This window comes from Tamandua tetradactyla, chromosome 3, assembly GCF_023851605.1.
Source record: "Tamandua tetradactyla isolate mTamTet1 chromosome 3, mTamTet1.pri, whole genome shotgun sequence".
NCBI lineage: Eukaryota > Metazoa > Chordata > Mammalia > Pilosa > Myrmecophagidae > Tamandua > Tamandua tetradactyla.
Window position 1 is genome coordinate 17866704 of NC_135329.1, and position 26774 is coordinate 17893477.

Below are 26774 nucleotides of genomic sequence, written 5' to 3' on the forward strand. Positions count from 1 at the left end.
GTTTGCAGGCATTCAAAAGTCCGGCAGAAGAGTGAGATGGACATTGTTGTTAGTGAAGACTTGAGCGGAGCAGTGAAGTTTTCAAGCTCCTTACCCTACCCCAATAACCTCAACAGGTAAGGCACGGTGGCGTTATACTCATCTACATGGTTTTCTTTCTTTTCTTTTTTTTTTCAGAAAAGGAAGTCTGAGGTCACATCTGATAGCTTTTTAGATGATCAGGATCTCATCCCTTAACTAAGAACTTTACATATACCATCTCAAATCTTAAACTGAGGATGGATTTCCACCCTCTTTACCATCTAGAAGGCATCTCTTTTCTAAATCGACATCACAATTTATCTGTACCCCTTATTACCCTTGGCGGCTTCTATCTCGCATTACCTTCATTTTTGCGTCTGGTTTATCTCCTGTTAAGCTGTAAGCCTTTCAAGGGTAGGAAATTATTCCTTATTTCTTATAGCACTCTTCATGTGGCCTGATGTTGTTTCACAGTCAACAAATAATGTCATAGCAGTTTGAACAACATTACAACCTAGTCTTGGAGCCAGAACATAAACGGTTACATAATGATATTAGAGTTGGTTGACAGTACAAAAGAAAGATACAAGGCAACTGTCTGCAGATACATAGCAAAGGCAGTAATAACTGTGCATGTTTAGAGGATGGGGAGGGAGCTATTATGGGTTAGTGCCATGTGAAATGACTTTTTGGATGAGCTGGGATTTTTTGGAAGATGTACAGAACATGAATAGATGGAAGGAAGTTCAAAGGGGCAAGATTGGGGTCAGCAAAGTCACATTTCTGGGGGCAGTGAGTAGCCACGTTGCCCAAATGTGGCGTTTGGGTAGAGGAGCAGCGAGAGACCAGCCTGGAGCACATGTTGGAGGCAGGTTTGTGGGGCTTTCAGTGCCACGGCAAGGAGTTTGAACTTTGCAAACCCACTGAATGCTTTTGAGGGGGACCTAACATAGTAGATCTGGCAGCACAAGATCTAGACCCTGTGTGGGCATTGCCTGGATGAAGGATGTACCCGTAAAGTGCAATTTAGAAAGCGTCACAGATCGTTCTTAGGCAGCCAGTGGAGATCAGTCTACTGACCCAGCTGTTGGGAGATCCTTGATTTGGGGGTGGATCTTAGTTCGCCAGGGCTACTATGCCAAATGCTATAGACTAGTTGGCTTAAGCAGTAGGAACGTATCGGCTCACATGTTGTAAGCCAGAAGTCCCAAATCAAGTGGTTGGCAGGCCATGCCTTCTCCAAACTCTGTAGTTGCCTGCTGGTAGCTTTCCAACAGTCATTCTCAGAATCATGTGATCTGTCCCTTCTGTCTCCTCCTGTGGCTTGTGTTCCCATGTCCAACTTTCCTTTGCTTCTGATAGGGCTCTGGTCATACTGGATAAAGGCCCACCCTGATTCAACTTGGCCTCATCCTTATAGGATCTTCGAATATCCTATTTTAACAAATGAGTTCACACCTGCAGGGCCAGAGATGAGCTCTTGAACATGTCTTTGTGGGGACGTGATGCATTCTGCTGCAGGGGGCTATTTGTAGCAGGTCAAGAGAGAGGCGATGTATACCTGAATAATTAAATCAGTCAGAATTGCTTACACTTTTTCCCTCGGATTAATCCATTTACTTTTTCAGTAATCATTTATTGGCTGCCTCCTGTGTTTAACAGTGAGACACACATGTGTGGCTTGCACTTTGAAGTTCTCACATGAGGCAGGCCGGGATGGGTTTGGGAGGTATTTCCTCTGACCCTCGGCCCCTTCTTTCCCCCTCAGCGTATTGGCCCAGCGACTGGAGAAGTGGCTGCAGCTGATGTTAATGTGGCACTCCCGACAAAGGGGCACAGATCCCGTTTACGGGCCCAATGGCTGCTTCAAGGCCCTGGATGATATCTTAAACCTAAAGGTGAGCATAGAGCCAGGCTGGCCCTGAGACAACAGGTCAGGTCTCAGGAGGGACACAGCAGTTCTTGTGAGAAAGAAATTCACAGCCACAAAAAAAGATCGTAGGCTGGCTGAGCTCAGGGATGGAGGGGGAGCTTAGGTTCCTGCTAGAGCATCTTTCTACTTAAGTATAAGAAGGTGGGACCACTCTGCTAACTGATTGGCCAATAAGGTTGAAACTCTGGACAAACAGGACTATTGAATCCTAGAATGTACAAACCATGGCACCTGACTCCTTTTTGCAAGCCAGGTCCCAGGGAAATGCTGGGAGTAGCAGAGAATCTAGGCAAATCTCTGCAAGGATGGATTTCTTCCAATGACATTTGGGTTGTGTTGCAGCTGGTTCATATCTTGAACATGGTCACAGGCACCATTCATACCTACCCAGTGACGGAGGATGAGAGTCTGCAGAGCCTGAAGGCCAGGATCCAGAAAGACACCGGAATCCCAGAGGAGGACCAGGAGCTGCTGCAAGAGGCAGGGCTGGCGCTGATCCCCGACAAGCCTGCCACCCAGTGCATTTCCGACGGGAAGGTAAGTCCCTGACCTCTTGCAAACCTTCCTCCAGTGGGACCGATCATGCTTTCAGATTTCACCTCTACTTTGTCAAGCAGTGTACTCATCACACAGTGCAGATGTCTCCATGTTGTTGTTTTCTTAAGTTGGAATGTGAGATCCCTTAATATCTTGCACTAATCACTCCATGCTTGACTTGTTACTTTTCAAACACTTAGAGAGACTTTCTTTGGCCTTTGTTGCCAAGGCTCTGCTTTATTTTTCTGAATCAACCAGAACGATTTACGGTGTGCCTCTTGTATATGAGCTACACTGGATGCCACGTTGGCAGCCAAAGCCATGTAAGACATGGTCCCTGCCCAAAAAGAGCTTATAAGATAGTTTGTGGGGATGAAGTTAATTTTGAGAAACAATCATTGAGTAAAGTAGTCCTTCAGTTTGCTAAAGCTGCCGGGATGCAATGTACTAGAATTTGTTTGGCTTTTACAATGGAAATTTATGGTTACAAATTTACAGTGCTAAGGCCGTGAAAATGTCCCAGTTGGGCATCAGCAGGATGATACCTTCTCTGAAGAAAGGCCGCTGGAGTCTAGGGTTCCTGTCATATGGGGAGGCATGTGGCCGGCATCTGCTGGTCCTTCACTCCTGGGTTCCATTGCTTTCACCTTCTGATTCCAGCGGCTTCCTCACTGAGCATCTGTGGATCATCTTCTAGCATCTGAGAGGTGTTTCTCAGTATTTCTGCCTTTTATCTTCTCATAAGGAGCTCCATTAAAGGATTAATGCAATTAACCAATTCAAGGAGAGTCACATCTCCATTGAAACAACCTAACCAAAAGGTCCAACCCACAATAGGTCTACACCTGCAAGAATGGATTAAAAGAACATGGCCTTTTCAGGGGTACATAACAGCTCCAAACTATCACAGGTATTATGTAGTGAACTCCTAAATTGCACAGTAAACACAAGCAGAGAATAAGAATATAGTAAGTTTTTAATAAGGTGTATGTTCACAACAGTGTAAAAGGAGTAGGAAAATAAGTGTCGGCTAGATTCATGAAGATGAAGATGCTTAGGACTCGGCTGCAGGTGAGACTGTTGGTGAACAGTGGGAAATGCTCTGACATCTCTTCATTATTAGTTGGAAAAGGGAGGGATGGATCAGTGTGATTTCATTGTGTTCTTGTCCCCTTGCAGCTAAATGAAGGCCGCACGTTGGACATGGATCTTGTCTTTCTCTTTGACAACAGTAAAATGACCTACGAGACTCAGATCTCCCCACGGCCCCAACCTGAAAGTGTCAGCTGTATACGTAAGAACACCATTGTGTTTTTAAAAATAATCAGTTATAATGCTTGGGACAAGGCAGGAGAGGAACATGCACCAGGGAAAGAATCCACATCAAGGAAGTTAGTTTACCCTGTCCTCGAGGCAGCCTTCTTTTCTTAGGATATGCAAGGACTATCCCAGGCAAAAAAGGGAAGAGAAATTTTCGATCATTTTCAACCTTATAATTAGGGCTCTAAACAGAGGACAGAGAGTATTGCTGCTGAACTTCAATCAGATGGCCATTGTATTAATTTTGAAGTTTTATTAGTATTTTAATGATTAACTTGTGCGCATGTTACCAAAAAGTCAAAAGATACAAAAGAATATGCAATGAAAAATAAGCCACCCTCTTTCCCCTCTTCCCCAGCCAGTGAGTTCCCCTTTCAAAGAAACCTCTGCTATCAAATTCTGGTGTATCATTTCAGTGGTATTTTAGACATATGTATATATATGTATAGAGAGAGGGTATTTTTTTTCCCCAAACACAGGGCAGCATACAGTATATACTGTTCTGTGTCTACCTTTTGCACTTAATATATTTTGGGGATTTTACCCCTATTGGCACATATAGAGCTGTCTTTTTCTTTTAATGGCTGCATAGTATTGCATTGTATGACTGTCAGATGGTCATTTGAATGTATGCAGTTCTGCTGATTGAAGTTGCATTTTATTTATCTTCAGTACTGCTTATGTAATCATATTCACTACTGCTGGTTGAGGCTGCATTTTTATGAAACTTCATATGACCTTAAATGTTGGGAACATAAGAGTTTCCATTGAAAGTATATGCGCCTGTGAACCATGTGTGTCGCCACGTGGTTTCATTAAATCAAAGTGTTTCATCACATTATGTCAACAGCTATTTATTGACTGTCTTAGACATGCTGGTGCTATAATAAGGTACCAGAATTTTATACAAGACAGTTTTTAATGGGGTAACCAGGCATGAAGACTTGAAAATTATATAATAGCATAATCGTTATGTAATTTTAAAAAATGTAAAAGTACAAATGAAGTTGCAGGGCAGGGTGTAGTTAATTGTAGGAGAATTGTGTGCTGACAATTGCTTATGTCTCTGTTTCCAGTTCAAGAGCCCAAGAGGAATCTCTCTTTCTTCCAGCTGAGGAAAGTGTGGGGCCAGGTCTGGCACAGCATCCAAACCCTGAGGGAGGATTGTAACCGGTTGCAGCAGGGACAGCGAGCTGCCATGTATTGTGCCAGGCTTTTTTTCCTACTTCAATGCTTGGTGGCCTTTGCCACAGGGAAGTGGCTGAGGCAGAGGCCCAGAAGCAACTATTATGCGAGACAGGAGGGAGACACTGGCTGGGATGGGCGGGAAGTGGTTGGGTTGGCTGCAGTGAAGCAGGTCCATTTAGAACTGATGAAGTGTGTGTGTGGTTAGCACAGGGAGGAGGTTTGCAGAACCCAAGGTTGGGCTGGCTGAACTGAGGGCGGAATTTGGAATGCAACAAAGTTCATTGCAATTTGGGTTAACAAAACTCCTGTAATTAGCCGGGGACTTCCTCTTTTCCCCAAATTATGACTAGTTTAGAATATTGGCCCTTTGTGTAGTACCTTGTCAAATTCCAACTTTGATGCCAAACCTCACGTATTGTTGAGGGGTAGGAAACTGTCTTTAGGGTATAATTGGCTGCTGTGGTTATCGTCGTTGTCCTCGTCACCATCACCACCATTGTCACAGGGACCTGCGTTGGCATCTGAGGGGCTTTTGTTGTTGTATAGGAAATGGTTTGGGGATTTCAGAGATGCCCCAAGATTCTTTTTCCTGTGGTCTTTGCAGGATGAATCTCCTCAGGAATAACAGCTCTCTCTCCAAGATGAAGAATTCTATGGCTTCCATATCTCAGCAACTGAAGGCCAAGTTGGATTTCTTTAAAACCAGTGTCCAAATTGACCTGGAGAAGTATAGTGAGCAAACTGAATTTGGGATCAGTGAGTGTCACTCTTTGCAATGAGTTTGGAGCCCATTCCTTTCTTTTCCCCTTTCTGAGGTTTATTTTTTCTCTTATAATTGAGTTGCCTGTTTTTGTTTTCATTTATGGTGTTTTTGCTTTCTTTTTCATGTTATTTTTCCTTTTTTTTTCTAGCATCAGATAAACTGCTGCTGGCCTGGAGGGAAATGGAACAGGCAGTGGAGCTCTGTGGGCGGGTAGGAGACTAATTTTAGGTTTACATACTTACTGAGGGAATGAGGCTTTTTACTACCGTTTTCCACATTCTCATCAAACACTGGTAAATCTTGTATACCAAGAATTAAGTCATCCTCACCGTGCTGTTTGGCTTGAACTAGAACTTGCTGGGGAAAGACTGGGCAAGTAGCCAGCAAGGGGGTCCCCAGTGTGGCCACATTACACAGACGAGCAGAAATATTCCAGATTTTAATAAGGAGCAAGATGTTACAGTCCCCTGTGGGAAAGCTGAGACCTCGTCCTGTTACCAAGGGCCATGGATGAATGATCAGTATCCCATCTTGTCACAGATTTTAGCCTAATTTTGTTGAGAAACTAAATCCACTGGAAAGAAAAGGTCAAGATAGAAAGTGTCAGACAGTGACAATCAAATGTCACTGAAAAATGTTCACTATGAAGACAAGGGAAATAAGTGTGACTTAGTAAACTTCACACAAATTCAATACCTTGGGCTCCAAGGCTCTTTTCGGGACCTTTTCTCCATCTTCCCCTTTGAACTTGGGTGAGAAGCTTCACCTCTGTGACTTAACATCTGTTAATATAAGCCAGTATTCATGAGCATATGCATGCTTAAAGGTGGATGTTGTGTAGAGAATATCCTCTTTAACCATAGAGAGGGGTAAGTGCTCTTGGTACTCATATATGATTTATGACATAAAGATGTCCAGGACTCCACATAAGGAATGGCATTGGAATGGACAAATTAAGACAAAGTAATTTGTCTTACTGGGCCTCTTCTGTATGCCTGGTACCTACATCTTTTTATTTAATCCTAAAAATCGCCCTATTAATAGAAACCTATTTTATGGAAGAAAAAAACTGCAGCTCAAGAATTAAACAGCTTGCTGATGGGCCAAACAGCTAGAAAGTGGTAGACCCAAGACTCAGGCAATTTGGACTCCGAAATCCGCATCCCTTTTAGCCAGCCAATTGAGAGCCCAATGGGTTTGAGGGGATTTCACCGCCATACTTGCATCTTGGAATGCTCTTATTGCATCAGTTGACATTAGCACAGATTTTTCTAATCAGGAGAATGAAGTGAAGCATCTGGTGGAACGGATGATGGCACTGCAGACGGACATCGTGGACTTACAGAGGAGCCCCATGAGCCGGAAGCAGGGCGGCTCATTGGATGACCTGTGAGTACCGGCCAGGGAAACCACGTGTGCTCCAACATACACAGACACCCCAGCTGGAGTTACTGTGTGAGTGTTAGGATGGTCCAGGTGTTCCAGGTGGCTACTGTGGGTGCTTACTTGGTGAATCATCTCAACATATTCCAGAGATGGACCAGGGAAAATCACCATCACTCTGAGCCTTTGTTTCCACATCTGTTAAATGTCAAGAAAAGCTACCTGACCACACAAAGCCATGAGGACCAATTTAAATAATCATTTGGGAAATAGTTTGTAAACTAATTGCAAATGGCTATAAAACGTAAGTAGCCGAAACTACTATGTCCAGCCCTCTCTGACCCAGGTGTGGTTGAAGAACAGACAGTAGAACAGAGAAGGAAGAGCCTGGCAAGTCATAGAAGTTTGGATCTAGAAACTTCATCTGAGTCTTTATTAAGCATTTGGCATTGGCTTCAGGAGAGGATGAGGCATCCAGGCCAACCAATCCTACTCTCAGGAAATAATACGCAGCTCCCAGTGTGCAGACAATGAAGGAACCAGGCAAGCTGGCTCAGTCTGCCGAGGACTATATCATTTGGGTCTCGCCAATGTCTTCTGATGTTTTTTTGAGGATTCTTAGGACAAGAAACTTAAACATCAGAAATTTGATTGACTGTATTTATTCTAAATTTTCTCTAATCGTTTAACCTTTCATTCTCTTCCAGTTCTCAAATAAAAGTCTTCTTTTGAAAATGTCAGACAGTCTCACCAGGTTAAGGGAGAAAAGCATAGGAGTTTGTCCCTTCCATCCCCCGTCCCCCACCTTGGGCTTGAGTTTTCAATGGGAGTCATTCTCCTGGGATTTAGGTCCAGTGATGGCACCTAGAATCAATATTCTAGAAGCCAAGCGGAAAGGAAGTTCCTTAAGATTCTCTTTGATTAAACCTTGGAGATGTCTGAGTTTTGATAATGAGAGAGAACATTCCCTATTATAGATATCACCTATAATATTTCCAGAGAACATAGTAATCTCCCATCAAGAAAGATACAGTACTGGTCGTGTTTACTAGAAATCAGTAATTCTACTGGCAGGAATTAGCAAACTAACATTTCTGATGAGCTCATCTGAGATCAAGTCTAGATGATATCTCCTCTTTATATATTCCAGAGAAGAACAAGCAAGGGAGCTTTACAGGAGACTAAGGGAAAAGCCAAGAGGTAAGTGGGTTTTAATGATCCCCTTAGGTTCCCTTTTATCTCATGCCTGGGCATTTCTCCTCTCTGCCAGTTGCTCTGAGAAACTAGGTGACTCCTCTCTCCTTTCCAGACCAGCGCACTGATGGTGACAGTCAGGAAATGGTGCGGCTGCTCCTCCAGGCGATCCAGAGCTTCGAGAAGAAAGTGCGAGTGATCTATATTCAGCTCAGGTATGAGCCTGCACTGCCTGTGCTGGGATGGAATGTGGGTAAGCAGCAGGGCTGTGCGTGAAGCTGTTTTTCTCACCCCGATTTGCTTAGCTGCCTGAAGAAACTTATCTGCCTAACTTTATCTGGATTCATAATTGCCAGGGATTATGTTCTTCTACTGTCTCCAACCCAGATGCCATCGGAGTGTGTCATATTTATTCTTTACAGTAAAACTGTAGTTTGCAAGCAGAAGGCTCTGGAGTTGTTGCCCAAGGTGGAAGAGGTGGTATGTTTAATGAATGAGGATGAGAAGACTGTTGTTCGGCTTCAGGAGAAGCGACAGAAGGAGCTCTGGAATCTCCTGAAGATTGCCTGTGTGAGTGAGCCGTTGCCCCAGGCCCCCTGCCCTTGGCAGCAGCCCCTTGGGCCTTTCCACTTCTGTGCTGCTGTCAACACCTTCAAGGGAGAGCCTCGGAGCCACGGGCAAACCACTCGGCTGCTGCTGCTCATTCTTCCCTTCTCTTCTCCAGGACTTAGAATCAGCAGGGAGGTCCCAGGAAGGACCTGTACCAGTTGTTTTTACTTACATGTGTATTAGTTTCAGCAGCTCCTGTAACAAATTACTATCAACTGAGTGGCTTAAAACTACAGAAATTTATTTTGCCACAGTTCTGGAGTCAAGAAGTCCAAGATCAAGATGTTGGCAGGGCTGTGTTCCCACAGATGCTCTAGGGAAGAATTCTTCCTTGCCTCCTCTGGCTTCCTGTGGCTCCAGGTGTTCCTTGACTTGTGGAAGCCTAACTCCAATCTCTTCCTCTATCTTCACATGGCCTTCTCCTCTGTGTCTCTCTGCTGGGCATCTCTTATAGGGATACTTATCATTGGTTTTAGGTTCCAGCTGTTTAATCCTGGGTGATCTCACCTCGAGATCTTTAAGTTAATTATATCTGCAAAGACTTTTTTTCCAACTGAGGTCATAGTCACAGGTTCCAGGAGTTTGGACATAGACATTTATTTTGGGGGCCACCATTCAACCCACGGCAGTGCTTGTTAGCATGACCTAGTTGATCCTGATCTGTAACTAACTGCTCTTAGTACTCTAACCTGTACAGTCAGTGCGCATCATCTTAATGTAGCTGTGCTTCCACTGAAGGTGCTCAGGGTAAAAATGTAAAGTAAAAAGGGAGCCCAGGAAGAGATGGTAGAACAGCCAGGTCAAGACCATGTTGAAGCCAGAGCTGACAGGGAGGTGACTCCATTGCAAAAGGCTTCAAAGTGGTTGAAGAAGAGAAAAGAGCAATTTGGTCATTGATAGCTGTTAGTAGCAGTTCTGATGCTCTGGTAACAGTGGATGCCAGAATGCAGAGTCCTTGATGGTGAGGAGTACAGATGACTTTTCTGAGAAATTTGGCCCCAGAGGGAAGGAGAATGGCAAGATCAATGCTTAAAGTAGCAGCAGAATGAAAGGATGATGCTTTTAATGTCGTGGAGACGGGTATATTTATAGGCCAAGCAAAAGTAGACAGTGTACTGGAAGAAATTAATGATATCAAAGAGAAAGGTCACAATTGAAGAGCAGGGTCCCAAGAACAAAAGAAAGATTGGGATCATTAGCTTTAGTGTATTTGTCTAGGAAAGGAGTGAGTGACATCTTTTTCTGTATGGAAAGAGGAAAAGAGAAAAAGATGATAAGGTAGAGAAGATTTAAGGAGAGGGAGGTTTAGGTGTTTGCAGATGATGGCCTGATCTGCCATCTGCATTGACTCAGTGTTTATTGAACTCTGATCATATGGCCAGCACTGTGATGGAAACTGGAAATACAGGGTGGGGTGGGGGTGGGGGAAGCATGACACCTGTCCCAAGGAGATGATCTGGTAAGGACCACAGACAAGGAGATGAATGATGATAATTTAGGCTGGGAAGTGCTATAAGGTAAGTATAGTGAGCATGATTTGTAGAGTGAAAACAAAGGAAAAATGCCTGCTTTTAGTTTTGGAGGTTAAGGAAAAACAAAAAACAGATCACAAGGAGGGGATGTTTCCACTGAAGTATGAGTAGGAATTGGGTAGGTGGAAAAGTGGGAGATGAGATCATTCTAGGACAAAGACATTGCTTTATCAAAGGCATGGAGGCATGAACGAGTGTGGTGTGTTCTGGGTGAAAAAGTGTGATGGGAGTAAAATTGGAGAGATAGGCCATGCTCTATTTTGAAAGTATAGAGGAAACATTGCAGGATTTGTTTCTTTCTTTCATATTGAAGAAAACATGGAAATGAATCGCATTTGGGTTTTAGAGAAATCACAGTGATGGCAGGATAGCAAAGGGGTTTGAGACTTTGGCAGATCTCAGCACTGCAGGTGAGGGACCATTCAGTGGGTGGCTATAGTTAAGTAGCCCTTCTGGTGGACAAGACAGAACAGGATAGTGGAGGGGTTCGTGAGCAGCAGGTGAGGGGGCTAGCCTGACTGTGAGGAAGCCACACAGCACATGGTGTGACTTTCTTCTCCCACAGTGAGGGACACAGGGCAGCACTGCAGGAGTTGGGTGAAGACTGGAGGGAAGACAGAGCAGACATGTCACTCACCGGTGCAGATTGGCAGGGAGGACCCAGCAGAGGAGAGAAGTTGGATGCTTGGGTGGCTGAGTGAAGTGTAGACCTGATGTTCAGCTGGAAGGCAATATGTGGAGCCAGGATGGGTCCCGTAGCTTGAGAGACAGGAGAGAGGCTGAAGAGCAGGGTCAGTGAAGAGGATGTTAGGTGGACAGAAGAGAGTGTGGTTGAAGAATTGGGGGTAGAGGTGGCTTTAGGGCATGAGAAGGTTAACGGTGAGGTCTGTATGTGGGCCGCAGATGTGAAGTGCAGGTGAAAGTAGCTCAAGAAAACAGGCGCCATCCATTTAAAATCAGGGCTTTGAGGTTGAGTGGTTACTGCACTGACCTGGGAGTTAGAACATCTTGATTTTCTTCTCAACTCTTTCACAGATGGTGGGATTCACAGTCAGTTAACCTGACTTTTCTCCTTTGTCTTCCTGGGCTCCCTTTTTACTTTACATTTTGACCCTGAGCAACCTTCAGTGGAAACACAGCTTTATTAAGATGATGTGCACAGGAGGTATGGATTAGGGTACGGAGACACAGGTGAGGATCATCAGGGCCCACTAACATGCACTGTCGTGATTGAATGATGACCCGCCCAATAAATGTACATGTCCTAACTCCTGTAACCTGTGACTGTACTATGAACTTAGTTGGAAAAAAGGTCTTTGCAGACACTTATAACATTTTGTGTGTCTTAGTCCTCCACTTGGAAAAGAGTAAAAATACCTGATTTAGATTGTAACCTCCTGGAATGCAATATACCAGAACTGGAATAGCTTTTGAAAAGGGAAATTTCATAAGTTACAGGTTTACAGTTCTATGGCTGTGAAAATGTCCAAATTAAGGCATCCAGAGAAAGATACTTTAACTCCAAAGAAAGGGCCGGTGAAGTTCAGGTTTCTGTCTCAGCAGGGAGGCACATGGTGCCGTCCGTTAGCTTTCTTTCCTCACTTCATAAGGCTTCTCAGGGTGTTTCCCTTCTGCAGCTCCGAAGGTGTCTAGCTGTGTAGGCTCTGGTGGCTCTGTCAGTTCTGTTGGCTTTTTCCAAAATGGTTCCCTCTTAAAGGGCTCCACCTTGAATGAAGACAAAACCCCATGGAAACCATCTAATCAAAAGTTACCATCTACAATTGGGTGGGTCACATCTCCATGGAGACAGTCAGAAAGACCCCACCCAGCAATATTGCATGAGGATTAAAGAGCATGGCTTTTCTGGGATACAACAGTCTGAACCAGCACAATACTTTTTTTTCCTTTTAAGACTATATGAAGGAATAAAATTAATGAAATAAAGCCTGCAATAGAGGCATTCATATCTCCTCATATTTAGAATTCTTTCTGTATAGGATTTTGTAGACAGAGAAACACTTTCTAAGCAGAAATGCAGAGTATCAGCTGTTGTCATGGAGAGATGTGTTGACTGATCTTTTCTGGGCTAGCTGGTGTCTTGTGACCAAAGGACTCATGAGAAAATAGTGTGGTGTGAATGCAGCTTTTTTTTTTTTTTTTTACATGGACAGGCACTGGAAATCGAACCCCAGTCCTCTGGCATCACAGGCAAGCATTCCTGCCTGCTGAGCCACTGTGCCCTGCCCACGTGAACACAGCTTTTGACTCACATCTTTGCTACTGAATGTTTTTTACTTTCTTTTTGGTTTTGTCCTTAGAGCAAAGTGCGGGGTCCTGTCAGTGGAAGCCCAGAGAGTATGAATGCGTCTCGACTTAGTCCCTCTGGTCAGCTGATGTCTCAACCTCCCGCTTCCCCTGACAGTTTACCCGAGTCAATCCAGAAAAGGTAGGTCATGGCTAATAGAGCCAAGTGTAACATTCACGGGCTCATCGGGAGGTCATGGAAATGGAGATGCTCATAAACCAGATCATCTCTTCTCTGTAATCATTTTGTGCATGTTTTTGTATTTGTTATGTATGCTGTTACTATATATGCTAGGGACTTAAATGTTTTTCTTTGTGTTTGTTATATAGTTTATATATAGAGAGACAAAAGTGGTACCTATTTTGTTCCCATAGTCCCTTGTAACTTGTGAAGTAGTTTCCTTGTCTGAGGCTTGGGTTGCTAATTATCGAATGGGAAGATTGAAAGTGCCAGTGTGTCATATGCCATGATGGGCCGTCGGCCATCATCTGCTCTTCAAACCACATTCCCTTCAGGGAGTGCCCTGGTCATCACACCTGAGTCATCTTGCCTCATCCCTTGCCCCTCCCACCACGCTGAGTTACCAGGTTACCATTCCCCCACCCCACCCCACCTCCTCCTATCTGAATCTGTTCATCCCGTTCCTGCCTCTCTGCTTCCTGTCTATTACTGCCTCCAAACCCTCGCTGGCCAAATTTATCTTCACAAAATACCATGTAGGTCAAGTTAATCCTTGGTCAGTAACTTATCACTGGCTCCCCACTCTCTATAGGATCAAGTCTAAATTTTTTCAGGCATTGGTCACCTCCTGGTGGGGTAGTTCAGCTCATCCCCCTCCCACTGTTTCCTTTCACGCTCCTTGCTCTGGCCCAGTGGTTCTTAAAGTCTCATCCCAGACCAGCGTCATCAGAATGCAGATTCTTAGGATCCAACACCGACTTCCTGAGTCAGAAGCTTAGGGGTGGCCCCAGCATCTACTTTCACAGTCCCTCCAGGTGATTCTGATGCTCCCTAATATCTGAGAAGCTCTGCTCTAGCCAAACTATAGTTCCCCAGATGCCCCCTCACTGTCCCCCCCCACCTGCAGTGCCATCTCCTTCCTGCTGCTCCCCATCTTCCTTCAAAACTCAAACTGTCCACACCCAGTGATCGCTGTCCTCTTGGACTGCTATGGTATTTTTTTGTTTCTACTTTAGTTCCACAGGCATTTATTCAGCACCTTCTATTCAGTGCCAGGCCCTGAGATGGTCAAAATCCAGTTCTGCAGGCAGATCTATGGAGACAGAAAGTAGATTAGTGATTGCCTTCGGCAGGGTAGAAGGGGATGGGGAGTGACTGCTAATGGGTACAGGGTTTCTTTTGGGGGTGATGAAAATGTCCTAAGACTAGATCATGGTGATGATTGCACAATGCTGTAAATATATGAAAACCATTAAATCGTATACTTTAAACAGGTGAGCTTTATGGTATGTAAATGATATCTCAGTAAAGCTATTTTAAAAAAATCAATTCTCTGATTTCAGGGAGCTTTATAGTCTCTCCTCCATTGGCACTTAATCATACATGGCCTGGGATTGTTAATTGTTTCCCCTAAACTACTATGAACTCTTTGAGGATAGTAACCAGGCTATGTACCTCCTATATTGGTTGCCTTTGGAACTGGCACTGAGCTTTAATCTAGCTAGTAGCCTCATATGCTTTGCATTCCTTCCATCAGAGTGTGACATTTTGCGGGGTGAAAGGAGTTCCAGGCCATTGTCTTCCTATATTTAGCATAATCCCTCCAGTGATCCTCAGAGCTCCAGAGAAGTATCTCTGAAGACACAGGGTGTCTCTCGTCTCTCCATATCCTATAGCTGAGCTTTCTTAAGGACTTGTTATACTCTTTCCTTGACTTGTCCCCAATAAAAAACATGTATTCCTTTTCTTATTTTGCTTTTGTAAAGGGAATTTGTTAAGTTACAAATTTACAGTTCTAAGGCCATTAAAATGTCCAAACTAAGGCATCCAGAGAAAGATAACTTTGACTTAAAAAAGGACTGATGATATTCTGAATAAAGAAACTTGTATTTCTTACCATGGAAAAGAGAGGGTCAGATTAAACAAAATTAACTCCCTGAACTTGCTTTCTAGCAGATCTCAAGGGACTATGGAAACCTGGTGAATTTCTTGAACTATTTTTCTTTCCCATTTCAAAAATTTGAAATCAGATGATTCGGGGGTATATATCTTTAGATTTTGGTGGTTTGGGGGAATTAAATTCAGCTTTCTACTTAAGTCTGACAGAGATTTTTAACTTTTAACTTTTTTATTCAACGGAGATCTATTTGCTTCTTCCCGTTTTGTACAGTAATGATTGTGACTGGGTTTGGATTTCTGGAAGCGCTTAGGTAGATGAATGGAATCACTAATCAATGACGTGTTTTAAGACACTAAAGTTAAAATAGTTGTTATTTTAAAATATTGTCCCAAACTTCTTATTTTACGTTTCAGCATTGGTGTTAGCTCTGATATGATCATGATGACCATGTTTGAATAATTTGATCATTTTCTTTAGTGAAGAACTCGTGGCTGAAGCACATAATCTCTGCACCCAGCTAGAAAATGTGATGCAAGATACCATGAAAGAACAGGACCAGAGTTTTATGGTAACTGCCTGCGTGAATCCCAGCTACTCCATGTCCTTTATTTCCACAGCAAAAGAGAAAAAGAAAATGGAAATGGAATCCAGCATTGCCTTTGATCTTGGCACACACTTAGGATTTTCTAGTACATATTTATTTTTATTCATAATAATAACAGCTAATGTTTATTGAGTGCTTACAAGTACTTAATGTGCATTATCTCATGGTACTCCTTACATCATTTAATCCTTTCGAGGAAGGTAACCTTATTCCCAGAAGCTATTTCCCACCTGTGACTTCAGTACCATTGTAGGTTGGGTCCTGTGCTTGGAAAACTCTGGCAGTAAATCAGGAAGTTGTCACGGTCCTGCCCCTCAGGGACTCAGAGCTTAGTAGTAGGTAGTACTTGTTATGGGGAAGCTAACGTGAAGAAAATCTAGTCAAGATACAACTACATTAACACAAGGTTTAAATTGCTAAGACCATCTTAAATCATTCCCTTGATTTAAGGGAATCGCCTTAAATCACCTTTCTGCTAATTCAATCACATGCCAACCTCCCCTCTAATTTCAGAGTTGTCAGAAGAATCAGAGCGGATACCACTATGAATTACAGACACTTCTGATTTATTCACGTGTTGTTCTCCAGTTTGTGGGCTTTCTCTGTTGTTGCTTTCCTCCCTCCTCCTAGCACTATACGTATATTTTGATCATTTCATTGCTTTTATTTATCTGCCAGAGGAAAGGGAAAGAAGGGACAAATCCTACGATGCCCGTTCCTCCGGTAAGATTGGAAATCAATAGCTAAAAGCAGCTCTTGGGATCACCTACCTGCAATGAGCAGAAATAAGTGCCGTGAGCCAAAAGTAATATTAAAATTGCATTTCCAGCTCCCATAGTCACTCAGTCTCAGGGACTCTGACCCAGTCCAAAGAAAAGATCATGTACAGTTTGAATATGTCATTCTAGCTCAAGGGCGTTCTGCAGTAACAAGACGGTTGTTCATTAGAGAGCTTAAATTTACTTCTAAATTGAACTGGTTGCCTCCTGAAGAGGAAAAACCACCTGGGGCATATTGGTGACTGCTCTATTTTTAACACGCCTGTTGACTTTCAGACTCTAGACTGGAGCTGGCTACAGATGGAAGAGGAAGAACAGAACAGCCTGGATCAGGGCTCATGACTGTGGGTGGCCTGACCACCTACTGTGGGCTCCCTGGCCTGAGGCTCTCCCTGCCACAGTGGCCCTGCTGTAATGATGTCCCAGATGGAGATCTCACTTCCCCAGAAGCTGTGACATTCACCCTGAACCACGGACGGGGCCCTCAGTGGGCAGCCCCGGAGGCCAGCCATCCCAGAGGCCCCTCAGACTTTGATGCCAGGTCTCCAGCTTTCAGGGAAAAGGAACCATAGCAGCAACTTCCTCTGCCATGGAAAAAGTGCCCAGAGTAGAGTCTGCCCCACAGACCACTGGACAAATATCCAACTAGAATGTTTTAGGACAAAGCATGCCCCTGGTGCCAGGCTGTCCTCTCCTGACCCCTCCTGGTCTCCAGGCCCTGATCCACCTGTTCTTTCTCATCTTACAGCTAAGCATTTCATCTGGATTTTGTTCCTTTTAAAGAGAATTTTTTTTTAACAGAATTTTAAACCATAGATTTGACCTGGCCTCATCCTCTCTCCCTTTTTATTTCACTGCTGCTAAAATCTTAATTTTACCTAATACTTTGGAGGTTGTGTCCTCCTTTCAGCAAGGTTCTGGTGAATGCTGAGCACTTCCTGTCTGTGGTCCTGTCTGTGATCAGCCACAGAGAGACTCACTGGAGCCAAGATGGAAGAGCAGCTCCCTTCCTTTGCATCCCAAAGATTGCCCGGAAGTGAGTGTCATGGTGAAGATGGAACGAAGAAGAGGGTACCTGTCACCCACTAGCCTGCTGATTACAGATGCCCACACCTCTCTGTCCTTACCCAGACGTGTGTGTGGTGGGGAGACAGGGGCAGGGATGCAGGGTTCTGCATCCCACATCATTTGGCAGTATTAACTTGACTTATTAAGACAGTTTCTGCATTTTGTAACATGAGTCAAACATTTGTACTGGGTTTCACAATCCATTTTTATAATACCTGTGGTGAAGACTTAGATTCAAAAACCAGCTAAGTGAAGCCTTTTATAAATTGAGCAGTACCTCGATTGTAATAGTGCAGTAGCACTGCCTCTTCAAAACTCCTTTACTTAAAAACAGGAGAGCAAAACTGATGATCACAAATCGGCAAGCGTGGATGTAGAAGAAACTTGGAGGAAAAGAGTTTTGCTAAGTGGATTCCATGGAGATGGCAGAAAGAGTTTCATGGTCACATAAGTTTAGAAAATGCTTCATTCTTTAATTGCCTCTTTGGCATTCACATTGTACACTGGTATCAGAAAAATTATATAATAAAGAAACTGGTTTAACTTTATACAAATCCACTGTTCATCAAACTTATTTGAGCATAGAGCCTTTTTCCCCTGTGTTTGTGTGTGTTAACACTGATTAACATTCTAAAGAATTAGAGTGTGATAAGGCATGATTTTGGGAACATTGGCGAGGGGCATTGTATGAAGTAAGACCAGAAAGTAGGCTGGGATTGGGTTAGATTGGCAAAGAAGAGAATGCTGGGCCAGGGCCATAGATTTATTTTATAGGCAATTGGGAGTTACTCAGGAATTCTGAGCAAGAAAATGGCATGACCAAAGCAGTAGTTTAAAAGGCTAACTATGGCTAGAGCATGCTAATTAATTGAAAAGGTAAAAACCATTCAGTCCAAACTTCTGCTTCCTACAAGATGGAGTAGATATGCTTTTCCCTATTCTTCCTGCTTAAGTACAGCTTAAGTCTTTGGACGTTATATATAAAACAAACATAAAACTTTGAAAAGTGAAAAGAATAAGGCAGTCTAGCTAGGGACCTTGGGACCCAAGGAATGATGTGAGTTCCTGATTTTTTCTTGTTGCCTCCTGCACAGACTGGGTGCTAGAGAAGCCTGCCAATAGGTGCAGACAAAAGAGCCCTCAGGAAGCCTGCTCTCTCTAGCAGTATTAGTTTCCCAAATTGCCACAAACTTGGGTAGCTTAAAATGAGAAATTTATTCTTTCACAGTTTTGGAATCCAGAAGACTGAAACTAAGATGTCAGCCAGGGCATACTTCCTCTGAAGGCTCTAGAAGAGATTTCCTTCCTTGCCTCTTCCAGCTTCTTGTGACTCCAGGCTAACTTTGGCTTGTGACTGCATCTCTCCATTCTGCCTCCATGGTCACATTGCCTCCTTCTCTTCTGTCTGTTAAATCTCCCCTGGGTATCCCTATTAAGGACAATTGTTATTTGATTTAGAACCCATTTGGATAGTCCAGGATAAGCTCCTTTTGTCAAGATCCTTAGCTTAAGGCACTTATTTTGCCATGTAAGGTAAGAATTGTCACAGGTTCTAAGATTCAGACACAGGCATACTTGGAGGCCCCCACTCAATCCAGTACACTAGCAGAAGGACCAGGAAAAGGGTAACCTAACAAATCAAGACTTTTAAGACAGTAATCACTCTACTCCAGGCAAACACAGAAAAACCTGCAGCCCCCACCACCACCCCTGCTAGTGAAGGCCAAGCAGGGGACCTACAGTTCACACTTGTCACACTGTAAATGAGGTGCCCTGTGTCCTCACCAGGGGGTTGTTAAGCAAGACTGGATGAGGAAGGAGCCCGGTCTTTTCCTCTGTGCTGGGTAATAGCAAGGCTCCTCCATGTATCAGGAGACCAAGTTGGGGAAACAGGAAGGAGCCTACCCCTTCCAAGCAAAGTGGTGGTGGTGAAGACACAATGGGAAGCCTGAATTCTCACCTCCACTCAGCAGAAACAAGGAACTTCCCTCTCCTATCTCAGGTATGGAAGCCTACTGGGGAACCTGAACTCCCACTGCCACCCAACAGTAACAAGGAGCCCTCCATCCAGGTGTCAGTGAAGGTCAAGCGGAGAACCTGGGCTTCCACTCCCACCTAGTATAATGAGGGAGTGTCCTGCTTCCCCCACTGAAACAGTGTCAGAGGAGGCCTGCTAAAATTTTAAATAACGTCTAGTCTCATAATGCTGAAAATGTCTAGGTTTCAGTCAAATCACTCATCGTAACAAGAATCGGGGGTTTCTCCTAGAATGAGAAAAGATAGCCAACAGACATGAACATCAAGGTGGCATGGATGTTAGAATTATATAACAAGGATTTTAAAGCAGCATCATAAAAATGCTTCAAAGAGCGATTAGAAACATGTTTGAAACAAATGGAAAAAAACACAGTCTTAGAAAAGAGGTAGGTGATGTAAAGAAGAACCATGTGGAAGTTTTGGAACCAAAAAAGCAATAACTGAAGTAACAGTCTCCATGGATGGGCTCAATGGCAGGATGGAGAGGAAAGACTCGGTGAACTTGAAGATAGAACAATAGAAATTATCCAATCTGAAAAACAGAAAATATGATCAGAATGAAAAAATATGACCAGAACTTCAAGAATGTGTGAGACCATGACAAAAGATCTAATATTCATGTTATCTGAGTTTCAAAAGGAAAGGAGAAACAGGATAGGGCCAAAAAGTAAAGAAATAGCTGAAAATTTCCCAAATTTGGTGATATATGTATATGTATGACCAGGATAAACAAAATCCATGCAAAGACACATAGTCAAACCTCTGAAAACCAAAGACAAAAAAAATTTTGAAAGGCACAAGAGAAAAATAAAAGCTGAGTTTGCCAGGACTGCTATGACAAATGCTACATGTTATTTGACTTCAACAACAGGAATTTATTGGTTCACAATTTTGGAGGCCAGACGTCCAAAGTCAAGGTCTCAGAGTCAAGGTTTTAGTACCTTCTCCTGGAGTCTGGACTGTTCTGGTGCTGGCTTGCTGCAGTCCCTGGGCTTCCCTGGCTTACCTCTCCATCTCCATCACATGACCATCCGCTTCATGCTCTGGCTTCTGACTTCTGGTTTCTACTTCCATGTCCAGTTTCCTTTGCTTGTAAGGATTTAAGCCATATTGGATTAAGTCCTGCTTTCACTCATTTTTGCCACATCTTAACTAATAATACATTCAATAATCCTCTTTACAAATGGGTCTGCAACCACAGAAACACAAATTAAGACTTGAACATGTCTTTTGTGGGCATGTGATTCAATCCCCAACAGACCTTACTTACAGGGGAAAAAACTCAAATAGAGCGATAGCAGATTCCTCATCAAACCATGGATGTGATTAGAAAATTGGAATAGGTACAACATTTTTCAAGTGCTAAAGGAAAGAACTGTGAAGCCCAAATCCCATCTCCAGCTAAAATATGCTGGTGGCATATTTAGGAAAGCCTGAATACAGGGGAAAATCATGACATTCTAAGATGGGTCAAAGAAGTTTAAAAATCCATTCATCTGAATGAAAATGAAAAGACAACATATCAAAACCCATGGCACATAGATAGCTTAAACAGTTGAGGAAAGGTCTCAAGTCAATAATCTACTCTCTCACTTCAATAACCTAGAAAAAAAAAGAGCAAATAAACCCAAAGCAAAGAGGAGGAAGGAAGCAGTAAAGAGCAGAAATCAATGAAATTAGAAGAGAAAAACAATAGAGAAAAATCAATAAAATAATGACTTGTTTCTTTGGTCAGATCAATAAAATTGACAGACCTCTAGCAAGATTGGCAAATAATGAAAGAAGACACAATTTCCCAATATCAGGAATGAAAAGGGATATCTCTATTGAATGTGCAGATACCAAAAACAATAAGGAAATAATGTGACCAACTCTATATACATATATATGATACTTGTACAAAATGGGCCACCTTTTTGAAAAACCCAAACTACCACAGCTCACCAAATATGAAAGAATTTGAATAACTCTATAACTACTAAGGAAATCGAATTTGTAGTTTAAAACTCCTGAAAAAAAATCTACAGGCACAGATGGTGTCTTACCAAATATATATATATATTTTTAAACAGTTTTATTCACATGCCATACAATCCTTCCTAAGTGTACAATCATTGGCCTGGAATAATCACATAGTTATGCATTCACCACCACATCAATAAGAGAACATTTCCATTTTTTCTGGAAAAAAAAAGAATCCCATATCCTCCCCTTATATGCCCCTATTATTGACATTTAGCTGTGGTATACTGCCTGTTAAAATTAATGAAAGAATAGTATAACGTTACTGTTAATTATAGACATTTCTTTGAAATAATTATATTTCCCCATATACCACTCTGTTATTAACACTTTGTAATGGTGACATACATTTTTTCTACTTCATGTAAAAACTTACTTATACTGGGTGGTGCAATGGTGACTCAGTGGCAGGAATTCTCGCCTGCCGAGCTGGAGACCTGGGTTCGATTCCTGGTGCCTGCCCATGTAAAAAAAAAAAAAAAAAAAATCATCTACTCTAGATTTCACTAAGTTATACAGTCCTAGTTTTTAGCTAATTTTCCTTCTGGTGTCATATATGGCCCTCTTCTTCCAGTTTAAGCCATATTCACTGCTCTAGTTTGCTAGCCGCCAGAATGCAATATACCAGAAACGGAATGGCTTTTTAAAAGGGCAATTTAATAAGTTGCTAGTTTACATGTTCTAAGGCCATGAAAATATCCAAATTAAAACAAGTCTATAGAAATGTCCATTCAAAGGCATCCAGGGAAAGACACCTTGGTTCAAGAAGGCTGATGAAGTTCAGGGTTTCTCAAGTGAGAAGGCACATGGTGAACACGGTCAGGGTTTCTCACTCATCTGAAAGGGCACGTGGCGAACACAGCATCATCTGCTAGCTTTCTCTCCTGGCTTCCTGTTTCATGAAGCTCCCCAGGAGATGTTTTCCTTCTTCACCTCCAAAGGTCACTGGCTGGTAGACTCTCTGCTTCTCATGGCTATGTCATTCCCTGCTTTCTCAGAAATCTCTCGCATTCTCCAAAATGTTTCCTCTTATATAGGATACCAGTAAACTAATCAAGACCCACCCAAATGGGCATGCCTCCGCTTAATCCATTTTAACAACCACTCTTGATTGAATCATCTCTCCAGGGAGATGATTTGATTACAATTTCAAGCATACAATGCTAAATAGGGATTAGAAGAAACAGCTGCCTTTACAAAATAGGATTAGGATTAAAACATGGCTTTTCTAGGGTACATACGTCATTTTAAGACAGCACACTCACACTCTAACTCATTTTTTAATTTTAATGCAATTTTATTGAGATATATTCACATACCATGTAATCATCCAAGTATACAATCAGTGGTTCACAGTATCAACATATAGTTGTGCATTCATCATCACAATCGATTTTTAAAATAACATATATAGAAAAAAAAAACACAAATTCTAAAGCACATTGCAATAATTAGTTATAGAGCAGATTTCAGAGTTTGGTCTGGGTTACAATTCCACAGTTTTAGGTTTTTACTGCTAGCTTCTCCAAGACACTGGAGACTAATAGAAATATCAATATAATGATTCAGCAATCATACTCATTTGTTAAATTCTGTCTTCTCTGTAACCCTTCCTCTCACCGTCCTCCCAATCTTTAGGGGTATTTGGGCTATACCCATTTTAACTTTTCCATGTTGGAAAGGGTGTCAATAATATGGGGTAAGGTGATGGAACTAGCTGGTGTTCTTGGAGAGGCTGGCCTCTCTGGATTTCAGGACTTATCTGGCCTGTGAACCTATCTGGAGGTTGTAGATTTCTGGAAAGTAATCATACAGCATGAAACTTTTATAGAATCTCAGGTAGAGCCTAGGTGTTCTTTAGGGTTGGCAGGAATGGTTTTGATTGGGGTTTTCTACCAAATATTTTGAAAATAATTAAAACTACATGCAGGAGACCCAGTTCAATTCCAGGACCATGTACCCCATCTCCCCCTGAAACATAGTTTACTTGAATAGGGAGTGAGATCTTATTAACTTCTACGGGTTAGTGTGATGCCCTGATTGATACATCTCAAGGTAATCTAGGCAGAAAATTTAAAAATTTGCTAAGTTTCCTTGAGGAACTGGAGAAAAATGTGGAAATATTAAACTTCCCTACCTGGGAAATTCCTGATATTCTTGCAGGTTTGGAGGATTACTATTTTAATAGGCCAAGCCCTTGATCTTGAAGCTTGCTCTTATGAAACTTACTCCTGCAAAACAGAGGCTAAGCCTATTTATAATTATGCCACAAGTCACCCCCAGAGAACCTCTTCTATTGCTCAGATGTGGCCTCTCTCTCTAAGCCAGCTCTGCAGGTAAACTCATTGCTCTCCCTACCCACCCCCACATGGGACATGATTCCCATGTGTGTAAATCTCCCTGGCAGCATGGGACAGGACTTCTGGAGATGAACCTGGCCCTGGCATCATGGGATTGAGGGAAACTTCTTGACCAAAAGGGGGAAGAGAAATGAAACAAAATGAAATTTCAGTGGCTGAGAGATGTCAGATTGAGTCGAGAGGTCACTCTGGAAGTTATTCATTATATAGATATCCCTTTTAGTTTTTAGTCTATTAGAATATCTAGAAGGAAATATCTGAAAGTGTCAAACTGTATTCCAGTAGCCTTGGTTCTTGAAGATGGTTGTATAACTATATAGCTTTTATGGTGTGACTATGTGATTGTGAAAACCTTGTGGATGACACTCCCTTTATCCAGTGTATGGACAGATAAGTAAGGAAATAAAGACAAAAATAAATAAGTAATAGGGGAGGATGAGGGGTATGGATGTTCTGGGTGTTCTCTTCTATTTTTGTTTTAATTTCCATTCATATTTTTATTTGGGGGGTGTGCTGGTTTGAAAAGATGTTGTACCCTTGAAAAGCCATGTTTTACCCATTTTAGATGGAGGCATGTCTCCACCCATTTGGGTGGGTCTTGACTGGTTTACTGGAGTCCTATAAAAGAGGAAACATTTTGGAGAATGAGAGATTCAGAGAGCAGAGAAGAGTAACGTAGACACGAGAAGCAGAGAGCCCATAAGCCAGCAACCTTTGGAGATAAAGAAGGAAAATCCCTCCCAGGGAGCTTCTTGAAACAGGAAGCCAGGAGAGAAAGCTAGCAGATGATGTCATGCTCGCCATGTGCCCTTCCAGCTGAGAGAGGAACTGTGACTGTGTTTGCCATGTGCCTTCTCACTTGAGAGAGAAACCCTGAACTTCATCGGCCTTCTTGAACCAAAGTATCTTTCACTGGATGCCTTAGATTGGACATTTCTGTAGACTTGCTTTAATTGGGACATTTTCTCGGCCTTAGAACTATAAATTAGCAACTCATTTAATTCCCCTTTTTAAAAGCCATTCTGTTTCTAATATATTGCATTCCTGCAGCTACTAAACTAGAACAGGGGGAGTAATGAAAATGTTCAAAACCTGATTGTGGTGATGCATGCACAACTATATGATGATACCATGAACCATTTATATAGTATGTGAATATTTATCTCAATAAAATTACACTAGAAAAAAGAAGAGTTTACACTATCTCTTCCAAAAAACAGAATAAAAAGGAAACATTTGCCAATTCATTTTATGAAGCCAGTATTGCCATGATACCAAAGACAGCAAGCAAAAAAATTACAGATGAGTATCCTCATGAAGACAGATCCAAAAATCCTAAACAAAGTATTAGCAAAAAAATCAGCAGTATTATACCCATGACTGAGTTTGGTTCATTCTTTGGATGCGAAGCTGGTTTGATATTTGAAAATAAATCAGTGTTATCTACCATATTTTAAGATAAAGTAAGAAAAAAAATCACATGATCATATCAATGCAACAAAACAGCAGGTAAAATTCAACACCCATCTGTGACAAAAAAACGCTATGAAAAAAATAGAAATAGAAAGGAACTTCAACATAAAAGAACATCTACAAAAATCCTGCAGCTAACATTCTAGTTAATGGTAAAAAACTGCTTTTCCCCTTACATTGCAGACTACAAGTATGTCCATTCTCACCACTGCTATTCAAAATACGAGTGGATTTTCTAGCCGGCGGGCGCAATAATACAGGAGAAGGAGATAAAAGGCACAGAGATTAGAAAGTGTTTTAGTTTCCTAACTGCCAAAGCAAATACCATGAAATTGGTTGGCTTCAACCATGGGAATTTTTTGGCTTGTGGTTTTGAGGCGAGGAGATGTCCAAAATCAAGGCATCTCAAGGCGATGCTTTCTCTAGAAGGCTGTGGCATTCTGGAGCTCCCTGCCTGTCATCCTTTATCCTTGACTTTTCTGTTACATAGCGAGGCACATGGTGTCCTCTCCTGGCTTCTCTGGGTTCTGTTAACCTACAGCTTCTGGTGCTCCCTGTGGTCTTCTCACTTTGACCTTCTCTATAAGACTTTCATTAATAGGATTAAGATTTCTCTTGAGTCTGTTGGGCCATGCTCTAACTGAAGTAACCTCATCAAAAGATCCTATCTACAATGGGTTCACACCCACCAGAATGGAATAAGTTTAAGAGCATGTTTTTCTGGGGTACAGAGCTCCAAGCTACCACAGACATGGAGAAAAAAAAAAACACTACCGCGTTTTACAGATGATATAATGGTTTATGTGGAAAATTCCAAAGAATCTACAAAAGAACTCCTAGAGATGAGCCTGGCACGGTAGGATCAGCAATGCCTTCCTGACCAAAAACAGGAAAAGAAATGTAGCAAAATGAGGTATCAGTGGCTAAGAGAGTTCAAACAGAGTCGAGAGGCTATTCTGGAAGCTATTCTTATGCAAGCTTCAGTTAGATATTGCTAATTGCCACAGTTTGCCAAATCCCAACCAACATCATTCCTGTTAACTCTAAAGAACATCTAGGGCTCTATCTGAGATCCTACAGAAGTTGCACACACTAATTTTGCTTTTCAGAAGTAACTAATAAGTAACTAAAGTTGTAAACTAACTTTCAGATAGTTCTTAGGCCAAATAAGTCCTGAAACCCAGAGGTGCCAGCCTCTTCAAGGACATCAACCATTTTCATCCCCCTATCCCACATTGTCGACACCCATTTTCAAAATGAAAAAAGTTAGAATGAGCATAACTCAAATATTCCTGAAGATTGGGAGAAGGATCAAAGGAGAAGGAGGAGTTATAACAGAGAAGTTAGGATTTAACAAATGAGTGTGACTATGTTCTGTAGTCATACTCAGTAATAATTAATATTATTATTGAATAACTATTATTCAATAATAATATTATTATATTAATATTTCTTTTTAGTTTCCAGTGTCTTGGAGCGGCTAGAAGGAAAAACCTGAAACTGAAATCTGTTCTTTAACTACTTGTTAAAATGTACTTTGAAATGTTTTGCTTTAATATATTTTTA

At 42.1% G+C, this 26774-nt stretch overlaps 1 protein-coding gene across 4 annotated transcripts in view; it reads left to right on the forward strand.

Moving 5' to 3' along the window:
• Window positions 1-22101, forward strand: part of IKBKB (inhibitor of nuclear factor kappa B kinase subunit beta) — a 67504-nt gene extending 45403 nt beyond the window's left edge. For 3 of the 4 annotated variants that reach the window (XM_077152601.1, XM_077152602.1, XM_077152605.1), the window contains 13 exons: window positions 9-116; window positions 1790-1919; window positions 2297-2491; window positions 3671-3785; window positions 4888-5011; window positions 5604-5755; window positions 5911-5972; window positions 7042-7151; window positions 8296-8345; window positions 8455-8554; window positions 8762-8909; window positions 12799-12926; window positions 15343-16517. In XM_077152601.1, the coding sequence (XP_077008716.1) occupies window positions 9-116; window positions 1790-1919; window positions 2297-2491; window positions 3671-3785; window positions 4888-5011; window positions 5604-5755; window positions 5911-5972; window positions 7042-7151; window positions 8296-8345; window positions 8455-8554; window positions 8762-8909; window positions 12799-12926; window positions 15343-15601 (1681 nt within the window). In that variant the 3' untranslated portion in view covers window positions 15602-16517. The other variant, XM_077152604.1, reaches the window with a different exon arrangement.
• Window positions 22102-26774: the final 4673 nt, after the last annotated feature.